The sequence below is a fragment of the Ictidomys tridecemlineatus genome, chromosome 1 (genome assembly GCF_052094955.1).
Source record: "Ictidomys tridecemlineatus isolate mIctTri1 chromosome 1, mIctTri1.hap1, whole genome shotgun sequence".
NCBI classification, from domain to species: domain Eukaryota; kingdom Metazoa; phylum Chordata; class Mammalia; order Rodentia; family Sciuridae; genus Ictidomys; species Ictidomys tridecemlineatus.
Genome location: NC_135477.1, coordinates 2,781,601 through 2,801,296, shown reverse-complemented (window position 1 = coordinate 2,801,296; position 19,696 = coordinate 2,781,601). Strand labels below are relative to the sequence as shown.

The following is a 19,696-nucleotide window of genomic DNA, read 5'->3' as shown; positions in this document are numbered from 1 at the left end:
GTGTGGCCAGTTTCCAATGACACTTGGTTTACAGACTCCGGTGGTTGGTGGGATTTGCTGACCGACCCTCGAGGCCATGGGGAGTCCTGCCTGGGGAGGAATGGGAGCCAGACTGTGGTTGAATGCCTGCTAGCCACGTAGTGGGACATGAGTGACAGCTGCCCTGCTGGCCTTGGGGTCAGGGGCCAGCTGGGGTCCTCAGAGAGCAGAAGGAGGAAGATGCTCTCGGAGCCCCTGACTTGATGGCTGCAGTCCATTCGCTGTCCCCAGTGTGGCAGTGGTACAGCGCCCCTGTAGACTGCTTCAGGTTGAGCACGGCTCTCAGAAGGAACCAGCAGGCAGGGAGCCTCACCCAGTCAGCTACCCAGAAATGGACCCATGGGCTCACAATGCAGTGTTGACATGTGGCCAAGAGGGTGTCACCTAGAGATGTTAATGTCTGGTGATTATTGTACACACAACTCCAACGTCTTCTGAGCCAGCGTTAACAGACCTGGGGCCCCAGGAAGGGGGACAGACAGCGATGCAAACACACCCCTGGTCTTGGCCCCTCTCAGATGGAGTCTGTGTTTCCAGGGATCCGAATTCCGTGAGATTTGTAAAAGTTGTTTTCTTTGCAGTTAAATTCTTGAACATCTGACTGTTGTGAAGATAAAGTGCCAGGGTGTTGATTTGCAGTTAAAAGCTACTTTGACATAAAAACTACCTTTTCTACATTTTTTTGTTCAACAAACTAGAATTTTCTTGAGCATCTGAGTGTCCTTTCCTATTTGGAGAGGAGACTCTTGCTCACATGGTTTGAATGAATCCGGAGGCCAGTGGCCTGCAGCTCTCCCAGGGGATTGGATGACCCCATGTGGGGACGACCAACAGAGGACCCGCTGTGCTGGTGGGGGAAGGCCACGCACCAGGTGCCAGGGAATCAGAGCTGACGTGGGCCCCTGGGTTGCCGGAGCCTCGTCTCAGGTGGATCTGCCTGCCCTCTGCTCGCCTGGGGTGCCAGTGAGTTTCAAGTGCAACCAGGCGGAGTCTCAGAAACGCTGCTGGGCTCTAGGGTTTGTGCACAGGGCCTTTCCCTCTCCAAATGTCAGAACACCTGCAAATAAGTGCTGGGGGTTTCCTGGGAAGCCCGAGGCCCCTCCCCTCTCCCCTGGGAGGCGGGAAAGCTGGTCCAGGCTTGAGGTCCACTGACAGGACCCTCACGCCTGAGGTGTGACCTCCTCCCAGAGGGCTGCACTAATTTTTGAAGAGAAGCACATAAAATGGACTTTGCGACCCACGAGGAGAGGGACTTGGCACTTCTGAAGGAGCTGAGTGCCGGCCCTGCCTCCCGGCTCTCCGGGCCCCGTGTGTTTCCCAGGCGTCTCCCACCCTGTTCCCTCTCGCTTTGCATTTGGACATCAGCAGCCCTTCCCCGGTGGAGTTCTGAGTGGAAGGGCTGAGGGTCAGCTGAACTGGGTCTACGCCCCTTTGGAAGGAAGACCAGGACGAGAGGGGAGGAGGGGAGGTGGCTGAGCCCTGTGGGAACCGTCCACCGGGTGGGAGCTCCTGATTCTCAGGGCCCAGGAGAGCACCTGTGGGAAAGGAGTGAACCATGTTCTGTTTCTCGAGATCCAAGGGGGAGGGGGAGACGGATTTCAATAATGTGAGCCTTACATTTTCTTCTGTAGTTAATGTTGTTTTATTACTCTCTATTCTTGCCAGAAAGTGCATTTTAAGTTTCAATTCAAAATTAAATATGACCTCAGTGTTTTAAAACACAGTGATATTAACTGTCCATTTAATAGTCACTTAAGATTTTTTGGCCATTAACCTGGAGTCGGTCTCCTCGTCAGATATGAAATGCAGTATTCTCAACTCTGCTGACCAACGGAGGCGTTCCAGCTGTGGCAGTCCAGGGAGAAGCCAGGGCTTCTTAGAAGGGAGCTGTGGAAAATGTTCCAGAGAAGTCGCAGTGCCCACGCCGTGTGCTCTGCTGACCTCTAAAAACTCTGCTGTTTGATAATAGGGAACAATATATTATTTATTTATGATACGGCAGGTAATTTAGTGGCAGGATTGCATATTAACGAGCACACCATGTAAGTCAATGGGACTGAGCCCCATGGAGGTCAGCCCTCATCTACTCCACGCCTTTTGGAAAGAAGTGGGGCAGTGTCTTCAGAACATTTAGTTATTATCTTAAAACTTAAATTGTGTACTCCATTGCTAAAATGAAAAACAATTTTTTTCTGACTCTTAGGATGGCAGAGCTACCTGTAAGCTGGCGGAGGTCAACACTAAGCTGGACTGGGGTGGGTATGTCTGGCCCCGTCGGTGGCAGAGGAAGCAGGCCTGCTTGGAGATGGAAGGGCAGTATTCAAGGACACTGTTCTCCACCAGAAGCTTCTTGTCGGGGGCCTCCTCCTGCTGCTTGCAGCCCAAGTGGAGGAGCACGAGGTCCCTGCTTCTCAGGGCTGCGTTGTCCTGGTCCCCCAGTTGTCCTCTGGTGCAGATGAGAAGGTGATGCCTACAGAGCAGGCACCAGACTCTCCCTGTGGCCTCTTGGCTCCTCCTGCCAACAGCTGAGTGGACTCCTCTGGAGGCTGGGAACCTGGAGGGGAGAGGGTGAGTGCAGCTGCTGGAATCCACTCTCGCTGCACTCCTGGAAGGAAGAGGAGCTCGCGGTTTTGCCCTGAGCTCTTTTCCCTTTGTTTCATCTCCTCATGCCGTTGGCCGCCTGGCACCAGGAGTGGGGAGCAGAGCAGACACAAAGGGAGCCCGTTCGTTTGTGTCTTTGAGTGTGCACCGTTTCCAGGCTTTCACTGTAGAGTCCATCAAAGTAAGCAAAACTGGAAACGATGCCCATTCCCTGGGCTTCAGCAAACCTGTTATTCCGCAGTCAGCTACGGAATCTGGAAAGGCAGAGAAATGCGGCTCTCATGTTTAAGGAGACCTGGTGGGTTGTTCTCCCCAGGGAATGGTTTTCAGCAAATTATTCATCGGAAAAATGAAATCTGAAATGCAGGTGGTGTTCGGTGCCCGTGCTGGGGTGAGTACCTTAACACCTGGCTTCTCCATTACTCATCCCTTCAGTGGGCAGGATCTCGCTCCAAAACCAGGCCAGAGAGGGCCCAGGGCTGAGACCGGTGGAGCCCTCTCCAGGGCAGTTATTCCCTGGGAGCTCGCCTGGTATAGTCTGTAGGAGGGTTTGTGTTTAGCTGCTCTTTCAATCCCGCCCCTGCAAGCTGCAGCACGGCCCTCACTGCTGGCCTTCCAGGCTACATGGAGCAGTGTGGTGGCCTTAGTCACTCTGGGCCTGGCTCTGGAGGGTCCACAGTGGGGAGGTGCCGGGTCTGGGCATTCAGGCCTTGACCTCTTACCTGGGCAAAGGAATGTTGCGTCATGTGTCAGGTAACCAAGGTGTTGAAACCCAAGTATGACCTTCCTTCCAGGGCAATGGGGCAGCTGTCTGGGGGCCTGAGACCCATGGTGTGAGCACCTAGTATCTGTCTGTCTCTCGACTGGCTACTCAGAGTCCCATTGTCTTTGAACAGGAAGATAGAGGCCTAGAGCTCCCACCTGGTAGACGGCCTCAAGTAAAGGAAGAGACCCACATGCTGATGGAATGTGTGTCATCCAGAACAAAGCCCGGGACGGAGGCTTTGAGTGAGGTGGGGTGACCGTTGGCCTCTATTTCTGAGAGATGTGCGGAGTGTCCTTTTCGTGGAGGTGGTTCAGACTGCACTTCATTCCAGTCCTTGTCCCCTCCCTGAGGATGTGTGTCATCGCCCCAGCTCTGGACCTCGGGTTCTTCTGGGGCGTGGGGATGCCCCCCTTGGGTTATGGGGAGGGTAAAGAGATGGCTTTAACCGTAGCCTTGTGCACATCAGGCCTCAGCAGCTACCTGAAGCCGCACACCAGTGTCTGCCTAGCGTTGTTGTCAGTGCTGAGCTGGTGCTTGGCTCTGTTTGGTGGACCCCACCTCTCCAGGGCACTGCATCAGGCAGAGGGGTATGACTAGATATTCTCTCACCTGGGACTTCTGAAGCCCGTTGCTTTCCCTAGGCTGAGCTGGCCAGTGTGGCTGGGAGAATCAGGATGTTAAATTGCATGGCCCTAAACCATCACCTCCCATCTAGCAGCTATCTGGGATTTTCCCACGCTCACCTTGCCTTGCTTTTTCTCGTAGCACGGGTCTGATGTAGAGAACAAGGGCCCACTCTCGCTTCAGCTCCATGGATGTCCTTGGGCAGGCCCTTGACTGAAACTCACATCAACTTTTTCTTAGGGGTCCTTGCAAAACCTGTCAAGGCACAGAGCAGCAGGTAGCATGGGGTGCCTTTTGACTTTTGTCCTGTCTCTGGGCAGATTTTCCTTATTTGGGCATGTGGGGCAAGCAGTCTGATTCATCTCTCTCTGCTCAGCCTCCCGTGGCACCCCCCTCAGCAGGGCAGAGGGTCTGGAGGTGTGAGGAGGGGAAACTGCAGATGTGTGCAGGTTAGCCAGCTGGGAGAAGCCAGAAGGAGAGGGCGCAGAGGCAGGTGGTGCGGCCTAGAGTTCGCACAGAATATGCCAGCGGTCAATCAGATACCCACTTGAACTCCACGCCCAAACCCTGCATGAGGCATTGGGAAACCCTGTCCACAGATGAGCCCAGAGATTCAGGCGCCTTGATTTCTAAGGTTGGGAAGGAGAATTGTTGAATAATGCAAAGTTACCTAGCCCCAAAGATCCCTCGGGAAATACGCATGCATTTGAAAGCCCCAACAATTTGATGAGACTAGTGGAAGGACTCTTTAAAAGTATTTTTACAGATGTATAAGCATTTTATTCAAAAGAAGCTAAATTAAACCAGGAGAGAGGAAAGTACCTTTCATGTGCGTGTGCAACATTGAAAAGCCTCTTTGTTCGCTGCTCGGTGGTAGAAAGCAAAGGCAACACAGACATAAGGCTATTTGAACTCTTTATTTGCCACATTTACAATATTAATAACAGCGTTTCTAGAAGTTGTCACATCAAGTAAAAGATCTTCATTCCAGGCTGTCTTTGGGGGCCAAATTGAAACTGGATGCATGCGTTTAATAAATTGTAGTCTCAAGTAGTCATTTTTGTAAATAATTAGTTTCAGTGAAAGAATAAGTTAGCATATTGTATGCATCTAATGTTGCAAATGTACATACAGCAAACTTTGCTATTAATCAACAGTCGAGGACTGTGAGTGGGGTCTCATACATAATGAATTGTGCTTAAGCCTCATGGGTTTCTTGATAGAAAAATAAAAGAAAACACAAGTGTAGTCAGCTTTTGAATAAAATTTAACTAGATTGCTCTGCATCCTGTAATTGTTTTGGAATCATTAGGGACCTGATCGCTCATCTATAGTTTTGGGGTGTTTTTATCTTCATCTGTCAAATAGTAGAGACTTTTAATGATATGTTAAAGTGTTGGTAAAATACAATTATTCTTTTAATGATTTACATTTAGGTGTAAAAGTGAATAGGGCTTTCTTAGGGCAGACTACTCTGCCAAGTATACTATTTTAAATTCTTATAAAAGTAGGTTTTATTACTGCTGACGTATTTTTAAGAATCAATTATTTTTTTAAAGGAAAACAATATATAGTTCTTAGGGGGAGGAGTTTAAAATCTATGTAAAATTTTCTCAGATTTTTTGTGGCTGCCTTAAACTGTTGTTGTAAATTCCTTTATGGACTTGCTCAGGTCTGATGTTAATTTCAGCCTCAAATTTTGAGAGCGCGGGATGCTCATTAAAAATCGATATCCAGTTTGAGCAACACACCCAAGGCCACCCAGAAAGTGAGCAAATCGGAACCTAACTAAGTTTTGAACTGCCTCTTCCCCTCCTGTCGTTAACCTTGGGACACAAGCCATTTGACCTGTGATAAGATTCATGTAGAATTCATGCCGGGGCGGGCTGGAGGGCCTACAGGGCATACAGGCAGGCAGTGGTGTCTGTGTCCATCTTTGTCAGGGGTCACCCAGGAAAAGCCCAGGGAGACACAGCTGCCCTGATAGCCGGAATTCTTCACCAGGCCTGCTGCTGACTCAAGCTGAAACCCACCTTCCTGCCACACCTAGGGGTCTACCCCTGCCCAAATGGGGAATGGGCTACCTTCATTACTCACTCCCCATCTGGGTGGTGGGAAGTCTTCCCTTTGTAGTGGGCACATCTTCAAGATCAGGTGTTGTTAGCCAGGTTTCCGTCCCTGTGACAAAACACCTGAGATAAACAGCTTGAAGGGAGGAAGGCCAGTGGGGCCACTGTTCCTGTTCATGGCTGCTCTGACTCTGTCTTGGGGCCTGTGGAAGCACAGTGCAGCTCAGCAGAAGCGCGGGCAGAGGCAGCTCCTTACCTCACGGTAGCCAGGAGGCGGAAGAACAAGAGGCGGGGGTCCGGGTCCTAACACCTCTTCCAGGACACGCCCCCGTGACCCTCTCCCCTCCCACCAGGCCCATCTCCAAAAGCCGCCTCCCCCTGCCAGCAGCACCACAGGCTGGAGACCAGGCCGTCGACACCTGGGCCTCCAAACCATGGCAGGTAGTGGAGGTTGACCAGTAAACTGGCCTCAGGTGGCCGTGGGCAGTCGTCCCTGAGGTGCAGAAGGCTGGTTGGGCCTGTCCTTTTCGGTGTGAGTGTAGGTGAATGCTCTTCCTCCGCGTTGGCCCTTTCCTTCCTGTCAGAAGTCTCGTTCTTGGGGTGGGACTACAGCTCAGTGAGAGAGGCTCCCAGGGGTCTCGGAGAGCAGAGCACAGTACGCCATGCCCCTCGTCCTCACCAGCACCCCCTCAGCAGGCGCTCGGGACCACGAGGCTCAGGTACGCCTTCTGCCGGCTCCTGCTCGCCCGCCTCCGTCTGAGGATGGACTGGCGGCTCCGGGCGGCCTTTCTGACCACTGGCATCCGCACTGCAGTCTCCCTTTCCCTCTTCTGTTTCCTGAAGTAGCTCTAGACGGTGCTGATGACTGCAGACTGTGGAGCCTCTGTGGTGGTGTTGCCCACACAGCTGCTGGCCACCAGGCCGTGCCACGGAGTTGTCACAGACACCATTCGTTCATCGGCTGCACAAGAAAGGCCTGTGGAAGGGGAGTTCTCTGGTGATCCCTGCCAGTCCCGAGGCCTTTGAAGGCCGAATGTCAGCCATGTGTTCTGCCGTCACCCCTGCATTGTCCTGGCAGCAGCCACGGGTGCCGAGGGAGGACCCGATGGAGTGGGCGTTCTCACCGGGAAGCCCGTGCATAAACAGACCTACGTTGGGTTGCAGTGAAGAATTGAAAGCCTTTAGTCAGCCTTCCCTTTATAAAGAAGTGGTCTCCATTGTTAGCAGATGGCGTAGTTTGTTTCCCATCTCCAGTCCTGACCCTGGAAGGAGAGTGCCGGCGCCTTGGCCAGAAGGTGTCAACATGCAGGACAATCCATCAAACACGGGCAACCCTGCCGGAGATCTCCAAACTGGAGGTAATTGTGGGCTCGCCAGTGAGGCTGAGCAAGGGTCCCTGCATGACATCATGAAGTCACCTCTGCTCCCAGGCACCTGCATGAGCCCATGAAGTCGGGGGCCCTGTCCTCAGTCCTGGAGCCCTGCTTGCTTGCCACGCCACGTTCTGAAGGCCACAGGAAGCCAGGTTTAGGTGGGCAGCCCAGCCAGGGAAGCGTCTCATCCAAGGGTGTCTGGTGAGCTGTGTCAGCCATAGCTCTGGGCTGTTGCTCCCACAAAGAGCTGAGCCACCACCTCCACGTCCCCAAAAGCCTCCTTTATGCCTTGCTAAGGGACGCAGCCTGCATCTGCTCCTTTCCAGATTCCAGGGGAACTCGGGCGTGTGCTGCTTTTTTTTTCTTTGGGTGACTCTCTGGTGTTGTGATTTACATTTCCAAACCATAAGACAAAAACACCATCCTGTGAAGGGAGGGTTTGGAGGTGTTCTGAGTCACGGAAGAGACTGCCGTGCGCCCACAGTTCCTTCAGTCCTGAGTGGTCACAGTCTTTCCTGTAGAGGAGATGATCAGATGTATCCTATAAAGAACTCTGGGCGTGTTTGCTTATGGCCAGTGGGATTTAAGACAAGTATGCTACTTTGTAACGTGTTGGGGGAGGAGAGTTCATCAAGAAGTAGGCCTTTGACCTTGCCACTGGGAACCCCTGATCTGCATGCTCCGGCCTGCCACCAAGCTCTCGTGTTTATAGGATTGGGTACATCTGTGACTTGGAAAGAGGTGAGACAGGTGTCAGGAGTGTGGCTTCTCCCCTGTGTCGCACCTGGCACAAGCCGGTGCTGGACAGCACTGGTCCCCAAGCAAGGCTTCTGAGGGGTGCACTGTCCTGGCCTCGGCGCCCCCGGCTGTGCATGTCCATGGAGGAGAGCCAGCATCCGTGTCGCTGGCTCCGCCCACTGGGGCCACCTCATTGGAACTTGGTTAAATCACCCCCAGCCTCCCACTTCTCTGGGCATGATGCTGTCCCTCTTCCTCCAGGTTCTGATGGTGCCAGTGTCTTAAAATGCAGGTTTCATGCCAGGGGGGAGGGGAGGGCAAGATGGCTTCCCTGGTGACACCTGTGCTCCTGGCTGGAGTTGTGCCACAGCTTTAGCCACTCATCTGGGGTCAGGCAGGGGCAGTTTCTGTCGTCCCAGTCAGAGATGCAGTGCACCTTGGGACATGCTCTCGGGGCGCCCAGCAGGGGCCCCGGGCCTTCTCGCAGGCCGCAGCCCACACAGCTTCATGTGGGGCGCTCTGCACTGGAATGGATGCCAGCAGCTTCCACAGATGACAGTGTACGTGGTCCTGTTTGTTGATGAGGAACTCTGGACAGCCATTGGCATTTCTTGAAGAAATCCTTGGAACAGGATACATGAGACCCCAGCCTTGCTGTGTGAAAGTCCCTGGTTTGTCATCATCCTACCAACAGAAGCCCAAGGAATCCACCAGCTGGTTTAAAGCAAAAGGGTCCCAGTGCCCTGATCTTGGCCTCAGGTTATTCTGTGGGTGACGGGCGACCCTGGAAGAGGCCCAGGGAGATGCAACTGCTAGTCATGTGGGGAGAGTCTCTCCTGCGACGCTGCTGTCCCAGCTGGGTCCTGACCCGGTATCCGCGGGGGTGTCTTGGGCTGCACAGTGCTCTGCCGGAGGCGTGGCCTGGCCCCAGCCGCTCGCTTCTCAGTGCCAGGTGAGGTGCCAGGAAGACTTGACGTGGAGTGCGGCCGGGGAGCGGCCGTTACTGCCGTTTCAGGGTTCGTCGGGGCAGGGGGCAGGCTAGAGAAACTCCTCCGTCATAAGAGCGGCGGCCAGCAGAACTGTCACACTGCAGTTCTTCCTGGGACCAGCCAGGCGAGGTTGGAGGAGAGGGCAGGGCAGGCGAATAAATTTCGTTTTATTATAGAAATGGAAATTTGTGTCGTGGCTTTAAAAATCTGGTTTTATGTGTGTGTTTAATGCCATTCATTTTAAATGTAGTCTCATAAATCCTTGCTTCAGAATCAAAGCTGTTTAATTACATTTCACCCATGACTAGTTATCTAATGCCAATAGAGAAAGAGTTAAAAAGGAGAACTACAGAGTAAATCAGAGGTGAGATCTTTAGCACAAGCATAAAAAATCAATTTAAGATGAATTTTACTACTATAAAAATTCTTCACATATCCTTTTAAGAGCGGGAAATGCTGGAAGCCCAGCTCCACTTCAGTTCCCTGGGCGAGGCAGAGGAAGACGCCCCGCGTGGGCAGGCCCAGGAGGCGATGCGTGCTGGGTGCCCAGGGCACCTGTGCTGAAGGAGTGTTACCTCTGGAGGTCTGCCAAGTGCTTGCGGTGGCAGAAGCCCCTGCCCCTCACTTAGAATGTCCCCTCCCCGAGGGGGATGCTGGCTTCTCCGAGCCGCTCCTCTGATGGCCAAGCAGACCCCATAGTCCTAAAGACCAACCTGGAGCTCTTGCGGAAGAGGTGCCAGGTCCAGGTGGTTTGGCACAGGGTGTTGTGGCGGGCCTGTCCCTCTGGTGCCCGCAGTTGAGGGTTGCTGCACAAGGGCATCACTTCCTGTCTGAGCAGGTGGCATCAACCCCGAGGCGACCGCTGGCTATCGGCTCTTGGCTCTGGACGGAGCTCCGGCGGGCCCCAGTGAACACCGTCCTGCTCCCTGGGTTTAGAGCTGTCCCTGGGCCTCAGGATGGCAGAGCACATCTCATGGTTCTCCATCCTTCCTGTTAGCCCTCTTCAGTGCACGGCTTATTTGGTTAGTGAGAAACAGAGCAAGAATATTCTAAGATTGAATAATAATTCAGCCCAGCACAGGGCAGATTTCTCCTTTCCACGGTCAGACGTGGCTAGTAGGGAAAGAAAGTGGGCAGTGAGGACGGTGCCTCCCTCCAGGAGCCCTCTGAGAGGCCTGTTCTCTGCCTGTGGAGAGAGCCCTGCCTGCCTCGGGCCTCTTGGTGCCTGGGCCTGCGGAGGGTTCCCAGGCGGCCATTCAGGCCAAGAGAGCAGCCTGTGTGTTCAGGCCCCAGGCTGAACGAGGGCCCTGAGTAGTCTGGATCTGTTCCACGTGGTGGTGTGTCAACAGGATCAGCTGCTCTGCGGGGCTAGAGTCTCAGTCCTGACGCGTGTCCCCGTGGTCTGTCCCTGCGTGGCCTGCTGGCGAGCTCCTGTCTCCTTTCTCCGTTGGAGCCTTGGCTCTTCCTGACCTGCCAGTGTCTGCATGCTTAGACAGCCTCTCCAGGAGCAGTGTGCACCCTGTGCATCCCCCGTCGGTGCAGTTCATCTCAAGGCCTTGGAGATGTTAAATACCACAAGGGCCCCGTCTCAGACTCCAGCATGGCCTGTTGTCTCCCGCCATGGCCCTGCAGGACCCAGGCCGACAGTGCCAGCAGAGCAAGGAACCCCACAGGGTTCCCCTCCTCCAGTAGCAGGAGCTGACACAGCTCTGCAGGGGCTCACCCCCAATGGGGACAGACTCTGCTTCCCACAGTGCCCCTGAACTTGGCCACACAGGCACCCTGTAGGAGTACAGCATAGCCATGGAAACCCTGGGATGTCCTTAGGCCCAGGTTGGCCCCTTTGATGATCCTGTATCGAAGGTGTGAATGTCCCAGGAGGAACGCAGAAGTGGCTTCCATTGGTGTGTCATCCATCAGCCTACCCAGCCTGCCTTCACCAACAAAGGATCCCGTGGGAGAGCGCATGCGTGCACACACCGCCCCCCTCCTCTGCCTCTGCTGCAGCCGTGAGGTCGTCAGCCTTTGTAACCAGAGGGAAGTCGGTGGCTGCCCCTTGCCTCACGGTGTACCCTTGACTACAGATTTGCACAAGACTGGTTCCCCCAGGGACTAACCATGCGGGAGCCACCGGAGCTGGCAGCGTGAGGCAGTGCTCTGAGAGGTTCTGCAAATTCTCCAATCTGGCCTCCCACCTGCCTGAGCTCAGGCAAAGGAGCTGCTGGTCCCTGGCAGCCTGGGCAGCACCCACGTGGCAGCTGGGTTACCAGCCCCTCCACCACAGGCCTCTTCCAGAGCTCTGGATCAGCCTCATTCTTACTGCTGTAGCCCTGCTGGGGCAGCTAGGGCCTCTTGGCCTCTGGCAGTACATTCCCCTGTTTAGGGACCCCATATTTCTGCTACAAGGATAACGCAACTCAAACAGATAAAACAAAACTGAAGCAAAACGGAACAAAAAATCCTATCAATTTTCCTATTTTTTTGAAATGTATATTCGTGGTCTATCTCTATCTCTTCCTCAGGGCCGAACAACTTCAAACCTTCAACCATTTTTCCCAGTTTGCCTGAGAAAGTTCTAGGGATAGGCAGCTTGAAAGAAAAACAAAACAAATCAAAACAAGAACACATTGTTTTTTGAAATGGTCACCCATTCTCTCGCCTTCCCTCAAAGGCAAGCAATTTCACTTACCTCCGAGCTTCAGGCGTTCCCCGCACAGGCCACCAAATGCCGCAGTCTGGCTGGGCACAAAATAACCAAGCCGCCACATAACCTTGTAGGTTCAAAACAGGAACTGCTTTATTCTCCACACTCCCAAGAACACCATGCCACGCACGCGGCCTTCTCCTAGGACACACCACACACCAACTGGAAATCCCTCCTCCAGCACTTCCCCAACCAACTGGAACTCCCCAGGAATCCCTGTGAGAACTCCAATGTAGCAGGTGGACAGCAGGGATCTAATATACAATTGAATACACAGCTTAACATAACCATCATCATCTCAATGGCTTGCTGGTGTGTTCTGGCAAAAATGCCATGCATCATCCCGACTAGGCTGTGGCCCTCAACAGTGACTGTCATGCAAAATTTGTGTCCACCTTTCCATGACTCATTATCCTCCTGCCCACACCCTGAGATCAGCCATGCACAAGCCTTTTCTCCTCTTTGTTGAGACTTTTGCCCCCCAGGGTGGCCTCCTGGTTCCTCTTCTCCATCCATCTCCTCTGCCATCCCAACTCGGCAGACACAGCCAGACCTGGGCTCCCAGGCACTTCAGCCCCGCCTTCATGCCTGTGCTGGGCCGTGTTTCCAGTGAACGGAGGCCCCCTGCTTCACGGGGATGCTCAGAGAATGGAGAGAAGACAAGATGGTCTGATGATGGAAGCTCACACTCCAGGCCTCTCGGGACCCAGGGTGCCGCAGGAGCTCGGGAAGGATGCCGGGAAGCATCCCGCAGGGACGTCATGGAGGCTCTGTCCCGCTTCCCACAAGAGCCTCAGAAGCTGTGCTACCTGCAGAGAAGAGTAGAAAAGCTATGCCCGCCAGGCCTGGGAAGGGTCTGGAAGCTTGTGCCTGTCCGAGGCTGGACAGGCGGAAAGTCATCCAAGACATCAGGCCCAGTGCCGCTGCTTCATGGGGTGAATCCTGAGCAACTGGAATAAAACCGAATCTGCCTACAGCTCCAGGGCCCAGGATCGGAAAGAAAACCACCTGCCAACAGGTGGAAGATGAGCAGTGGGTTCTGTGTGGGGCCAGACCAAGAGGCAGAGGAGGAGTGTCCATGCAGACACAGCCAGGGAGCAGTCTGATTAACCCCAAATGTTTGGGATTCAAATTCAGGACATCAAAGGGCAGGGAGATGGTGACCAGGAAGAATGAGCCGGAAGACTTGAGAAGGAACCAGGAGACGCCCTGGGTGTAGAAGCCACAGTGCTGTCATCGAAGCGCCAGGCCCTGAGGATCAGTGCTCTGAGCCTGGGAATGCCAAGTGGAGTGGGCACACGAGTCAAAATAACCCCAGACGGGGCATCCTCCTGCTGTTGGGGTCCAGAGTAGGTTGGGGGACATGTGTGCTATAGCTGATGCTGCCGTTTCTGGAGAATATGTTTGATGATGGCTACTTGATACTTTTGTGGCTGTTGCCTTAGAAAGGGCACACTCTCGCCCCGTGACTGGTGCACATGGCTCCTGCTCTGTGCATCTGTGCCTGGTGCCCGTAGACCTTTGGAGCTCACACATGGGTCCTCAGTGTCCTAAGCCAGGAGGTGGCGGGGTGTAGGGGGTGACCCAGCGTCTTCCTGCTCGCTCCTGCTGGGCAGCTGGTGGGACACAGATATTCCTCCAGCTAGACACAGCGGCCATTCACTCTTCCCATGTGTGGAGGCAGGGCAGAAGTTTACTAAGCCCCTGTGGTCCCTTTTGCAGCCCTGCAGAGGCCCCAGCAGCTCCTGAGGTTGTCAGCGGTCCAGAGGGAACATCGGAGCCCCTGATGCGATGCGCAGCCTGGCTGGACGCCTATTTCCACAAGCCCCCAGCCATCGAAGGGCTCCCTCTGCCTGCTCTGCACCATCCCGTGTTCCAGAAAGGTTGGTACCTGCGCCTGACTCGGTGACTATCACTGACGTCACAGCTTGCTGACCACACCAACTCGCTGTTTTCACGTTATCTCCGCCCAGGTGGCATATGGCCAGGCTGCAGGACAAGAGCTTGTGGTCTCCACCCATTCCAAGTGGCTGTGTTAGTTTTGGCATGTGGTCACATAATTCTTGGCAAGAGCCATGAAAATGATGCATGCAGATCAACTCTCGCTGGCTGAAAGGTTTAAACAGGAACACATCTGAATGGCAGTAAAGTTCTCAATAAGCTTATTGTTAACTTAAACTCTTTGCCTGCCAACAGCCTGAAAATGAGACTCATACGTGGGCAATTAGCCACTTTCACAAACTCAGTGACAGCTACATCAGAGAGCGCAGCTGCATTGTATCTTCTCAGATAAACTTTAATTCCTTAAACTTAGTACATTCGACGGGTTCTTAAGCATGAATTGAGAACTTGATGCTTCAGTGCAGTGTGCTTTATAAAGACACTTCAGTGTCTTCAGTGGCCTAAAAATGTCTTGCTAGACGTTTTTTTTTAAAGCTTTTATTGGTCTACTCAGCACAGAAGTTAATTATAGCAGCTAACATTCTAGACACATACCAAAAATTTATTTTGGATAATGATTTTTATAAATAATCATCACAGTGTAAATGAATATCTGCTCAGATGTCTGTAGATATACACACATCCTTAAGGAGATGAACTACCCTGAGATTTTAGATATGGTGATTTTAAAGCAATCTTGAATTTCTAAGTGGTTCTAAGTACAATTAAAGGTATTCTAATTGCTGTCTGGTTTTTCGGCACCAATGGACTTGAAATTGGTGTTATTTCTAGGGAACCTGGTGTAGGAGAAGCTCCCGAGTCTGGGCTGATCCCAGGTTCAGTGATGTGGTCAGGCAAGGGAATGGACAGAGCCACCAGCGTGTCTTGTACAAGATGAACGGAAGCTGCATCTGGAATGCTCGGGTTCCTCATTGTCCATATCCTGCAGAACTACCTCCAGGTTTTTCTCAGAGCTCCCGAATTTCTAAACGTGGGTCTCTGTGATCCGGGGGAGGCTCGGTAGGACACGGTGCACATCCAAAGCCCTCCACCATCCCCCCGTGAGGCACTGAGGGAACAGTCCTTCCCGGCCCCCTGCCACGTCCTGCCTGCTCTGCCCCACCTCCCGTCCAGCTCCGTGAGCCGTGGGCTGCAGTGATCGTGTGGGTGACCCAACCTGTTGAGCACCTCCAACCACCGGGTGGGCCAGGGATGTTACTGTAGTGCAAGGAAGGGAGAGGTGGGTTTGTCTCCTAGGGGAGGACGTGGGGGCCTCAGAGCAAGGCACTCAGGCGCACCGTCCCCACGGGAGAGCCCCAGAGCTAGTCGGGGAACTTTCCTTCCCTCAGTCTACCCACGAGACCGCTGAGGTCTGAGGTCTTGAAACAGAAACTTGTCTTATAAAGCAGGTGAGAAAGTGTCTAATCTCACAAGGGGACAAGCACGTAAAATCCTAAACCTCACCTAAGCTTTGTTGTGTAACTTAGAAATGTCGAGGCTAAAGTTGCGAGAACTCGTGAGTTTTTCATGAGCCAACAGTGATACTGGCACAGAGTGGGACCCTACTGGCCTTGTCCCACCAGCGTCCAGAGAGTAGGGCCACGCCAGACCTGGAGAAGGAGCCCAATGAGCCACTGACAGTGGTCCAGGCCAGAGGTGACTGGCAGAGGAGTGATATTGGAATAATCAGAGGTCCCCCACCTGCCTCAGCCTTCTCTCCCACTCTGGGGCCCCACTGCCGTGTTAGCTGACCCCAGATCTGGGGACCTGCCTCTGGGACTCCTCACACACAGCTCCAGGAGGCCATGCCTGCCCCTCCTGCCTGGCTCTGGAGTCCACCCCAGGCCCCCACACTGGCTGTGTCCTCTGCAGCAGCTCGTGGGTCTTGGTGACCACAAAGTCCTGTAGTAGCCCTGGAGAGGATGAAGCCGTCCGCTACCCCAGCCCTGCAGTGCGGGCAGGCACCTCAGTGTTGTGGCCAGCAGAGTCTCGGTACCCTTCTTTGTCTCGGTGCCTGGGGACTCGGAAGGCAGTGCAGACCAGCATGTTCACCTCCCTAACGGGGTCCCCTGCTCCAGGTCCCCTCAACAGTGGTTGCTGCTGAGGCTGGGACTTGGCATATTTCTGCATGTGAAACCTGGGGGTTTTTCCTTTTTCTTTTTTTATTTCATTCTTTTGATTTAGTGCAGTCACTTCCTCCTGCACAGGGCCCAGGTATGCAGATTTTCCAGTTTCAAAAAGTGGATCTGGTGGTTGGTGGTGGTGGCAGCATTGGACTGCTGGCACAGAACTGCCGGGCAGACCCCCATCCCCAGCTGCCCAGCCTCAGCACAGGGTGCTCCACAGCAGCTTGCGTCTGCTAACTCTAGTGAAGGAGGGAAAGTCTTGGGACAGGGTACCTCAGCATCCCCTGGAAGCTGTGGGTTCACAGAAATTGATCCTCTTTGCAGACTACAAGGAATGGGTTCCTTTTCATCTGAGAAATGTCTTCGGGACTATTCCATTGCCTGTGCCTGTTTTGAATGTGTCTAACATAATTTGTGTTGTGGGTTTTTTTTCTTTTCAGTCATATCTTACATTTAGGCCAGTTCTATCCCTTTCAAAAAGCGGTTTGTAATGAACCAGCCCTGAGTGCCAGCACACTTGCCTTTTTTGCTAATGCCCTGGCTTGTAGGTCTGCCACTGCTCCATGCCAGGCTCACATTCTTCTGGGCACCCACACATCTGTGCTGCTGTGGCGCTCTCCCTGGCCCCAGGGCCTCCTCCCCTTCCCAGGGTCCTTTCAAGATGTGGGTGCCTCTGCATAGAACACCTCGTTTCAGAAGCGCCCCCCAAGAAGGCCTGCCCGAGTCTCGGGAAAGGCCTTTCAGGTGAGTTGATTCCCACTGAGTCCTGGAAGACTGCCTGGATACTTGTGCCTCCAGGGGGGTCCCTGAGCGTTCTGAAAGGCAGATGATGGGGCAGCCATCTCCCTGGCCCTCGTCAGAGCAGCCCTTCAAAGCTCCACTTTGGGGACCCGAGCAAGGGCTGCACCCCTAGCCACCTGCTGCCCGCACCTGCAGCGCTCACATCCTGGCTGTCACTCATGGAGGGGAAGCGTAGCCCTGACAGGCCCCACCTGGGCCAGGTGGCCCCTCAAGCCTCCACTGACACGTGGGCCATTGTGTTCCGGCAGCGTGCCGTGTGGGTCACATGTCCACCTGTGCCCGCACCGGTGCCTTCCACCTTCAGGCACTTTGCTGTTTACAGCCTGAACTGTAAACAACGGTGTGATGGGATGGTCAGCAAGAGAGTGCGTCTCGGGCTCTGCTGGAGAACGTCACCCTCACCCTGTCCTGCCACGTCTTAAACAAGGACGGTGAAATTGCTGACCTTGCCGAGATACTACCTGGTGGAGCCAGAAGGTTCCGAAGCCTCCTTCCAGTGCACTTATTGATTAGAACAAGCTAACAACACTGCACTTAAATCACGTGGGAAGGAAACAGCTGGTGGAAATGTAATTCCGTCAACCTCAGAGCTGCTGGGTCCCTTTCCAGGGACAGCAGACGTGGAAATCTGGGGCTTAGGCCAGCTGAGGCCAGTGTCTAAAGGTGAGTATGAAAGACCCCACCCACAGCCAGCCCCCAGGCATGCCCATCAGCAGCAGAGCCACAGCCGGGAGCAGCCACCGTCCTGGAGAGGAGGACCCCGCACATTTCTGTGTCTAGAGCAGGATGGGGGAGATGGTGGAAGGGCAGCAGTGGTCAGGGATGAGCGGGGAGGGTCCACAGCGTGTGGACCTGAAGGTGACCCAGGTAGACGGCAGCCATCATCTTCATCAGGGATGGTCACTGGCACCCTGCTCCAAGGAGCACATCCCCTGTGGACGGGAGACCAGGGCCACTGCACTGGCTTCCTCTTCCGAGCTGCGTGGCAGGGCTCACCACTTCCTCCGTCAGGCTCTGTGGGCACAAGGCCTCCTTCCTGAGCACAGCCCAGGAGGACTGCCTCCCAGGGAAGAGGCTCTTGATGGTCCAGTCCTTCTCCTGGCTAACTCTCCGGCTTGCACTTGAATGTCCTTGTTGTTTGCAGACCCTCAGCAGGATGAGGAGGTTAGATTAGTTTCCAAATGCAGAACCTTGAGGTGGAGAGTCTCTCTAGGCTGGGGCCTCCCGGCCTGCACAGGAAACATCCCTTCCCTGGGAGCTCCCTCAGGGCCCCCGAAGGCTGGTGGCTCTCCTGGTTTGCCCTGCTTTGTCCACACAGGGCTGGCCCTGGGGAGTGCCTGGCCTGGCTAGCCAGTGATGACTGATACCCCTCCTTCCTTGTCCTTCACCTTGACTGAGTGGCTACTTATTGGCCCATGGGTGAATTTGGGGTCACGTCCTGGCCTGTCACTGGTATTTTAATGCAGGCTCCTGCCTGGCCATTGTCTCCATACTTGGTCTTTTCTTTGGAGGAGGCGACATCTTGGACTAGGAGAGCTCTTAAAATTACAAGTGTGATTCACTAGAGCAATGGCTTTTTCAAGTGCAGTTGTGTCTTGGCCCCCTCCATGGTGTGGGGGGCAGGGGTTACACGTCAGAATGCTCTAGAAGTCGTGTTCATAACTTTATGCCTATGGATTTCTGTACTTCTCATCCCTCCCTGAGACACATAGAAATCTTAGGCACACACAGCCTGTCTGGAGAATTATCGCTCTAAAGAAACTTATTAAGAGGGCAGCAGCGCAGAGGCAGAGTGCTGGCTTCCGTCTTCAGCACCGGGGAGAAATGGGTGCAGGTCTTGTCCGTACATCTGCTGGCGCTTCCCCTGACGTTCCCATTCTTAACCACTGGTTTCATTTGAAACGTGCACCTGTGCGTGTGTGGAGTGCTTTGCTCCTGTGCTGCTGGCTAAGGAGGTCCTGGGTGTGTACGACCTGGGATTTGCCCTTAGCCAGGTGAGAGGGTCGAGAGCCTGGCATGCGCCCCCTTTCCAACTTGGGGGGAGAGAGCCAAACGGGCTGCATGTGAACATCACCACCACCACCAAGAGCCTGGCCAAGGCCCTGGGGGAGCCTTACGGAGCTGCCAGAAGGCATGCAGATGTTTGGGGCCAATATACACTTCCCCTACCATAAGATAGCCAGAGAGGCGAGGCTGCAGATTCTTCCAGAGGACTGTGGGTGATGCAGTTGGCCAGCAAATGGGCAGAGGTTGCTTTGGTTACTGAATGAGGGCCAACCCTGTCTGAGGACCCAGCCCGGGTCAGCTGATGGTTGACATTCACCTGGCACTTGCCAGGGAGATGGCAGTGAAGTGCCCTGTGGAAGGGACTGGTGGCTCTGGGGTCTTCAGAAATGTCTATAACCGAACCATGCCCTGCTGGACCCCAAGAAATCCGTGTTTTCCCTATGCAAAGAGCCCTCTGACTTATCAGCACTTACCCAGGCTCCAGGAAGCCTGGTCACCTGAGAGTACCTGGTTGCCTGCACCCAGGAAGCAGGTAGTCGGAGCCTTGGTGGCCCACGGTCGGTGTGCTGATCTGGGAAAGTGAGCTTCAGGAGGGCTCACTGCAGGCTGCTGTCCGGCCAAGAGGGCCCTGTGAAAGCAGCTGTGTTCAAGTCTGTTAGGACTGCAGCTCCTGACCATTACGTGTGCTGCTTTTATGAGAACAGACATTAAAATGTGGCTTGCATGACCCCGAGTGATCCAACAGTGAGGCCTGTGAAAGCTGCTCTGACCTGGCCCTCCTCATTTGGGCCAGCGCGGCAAGAGGCTGGCTGCTATGTCCAGGCCAGGCTTGGGCTTCCTCATGGAGCAGCCCATCCTCAGGGTGCCGCCATGAGGGGTCAGGTTAAGCACCCCTCCCTCCAGTGAGCTCCGATCCGA

The 19,696-nt window shown here is 54.1% G+C and overlaps 1 protein-coding gene across 4 annotated transcripts in view; it reads left to right on the top strand.

The window, feature by feature from the left end:
- Positions 1–19,696, top strand: part of Mgmt (O-6-methylguanine-DNA methyltransferase) — a 227,458-nt gene that overhangs the window by 172,313 nt on the left and 35,449 nt on the right. For all 4 annotated transcript variants that reach the window (XM_021723283.3, XM_078024202.1, XM_078024199.1 and 1 more), the window contains one exon: positions 13,626–13,786. In XM_021723283.3, coding sequence (XP_021578958.1) covers positions 13,626–13,786 — 161 coding nt within the window. The remainder of the gene's footprint in view (positions 1–13,625; positions 13,787–19,696) is intronic.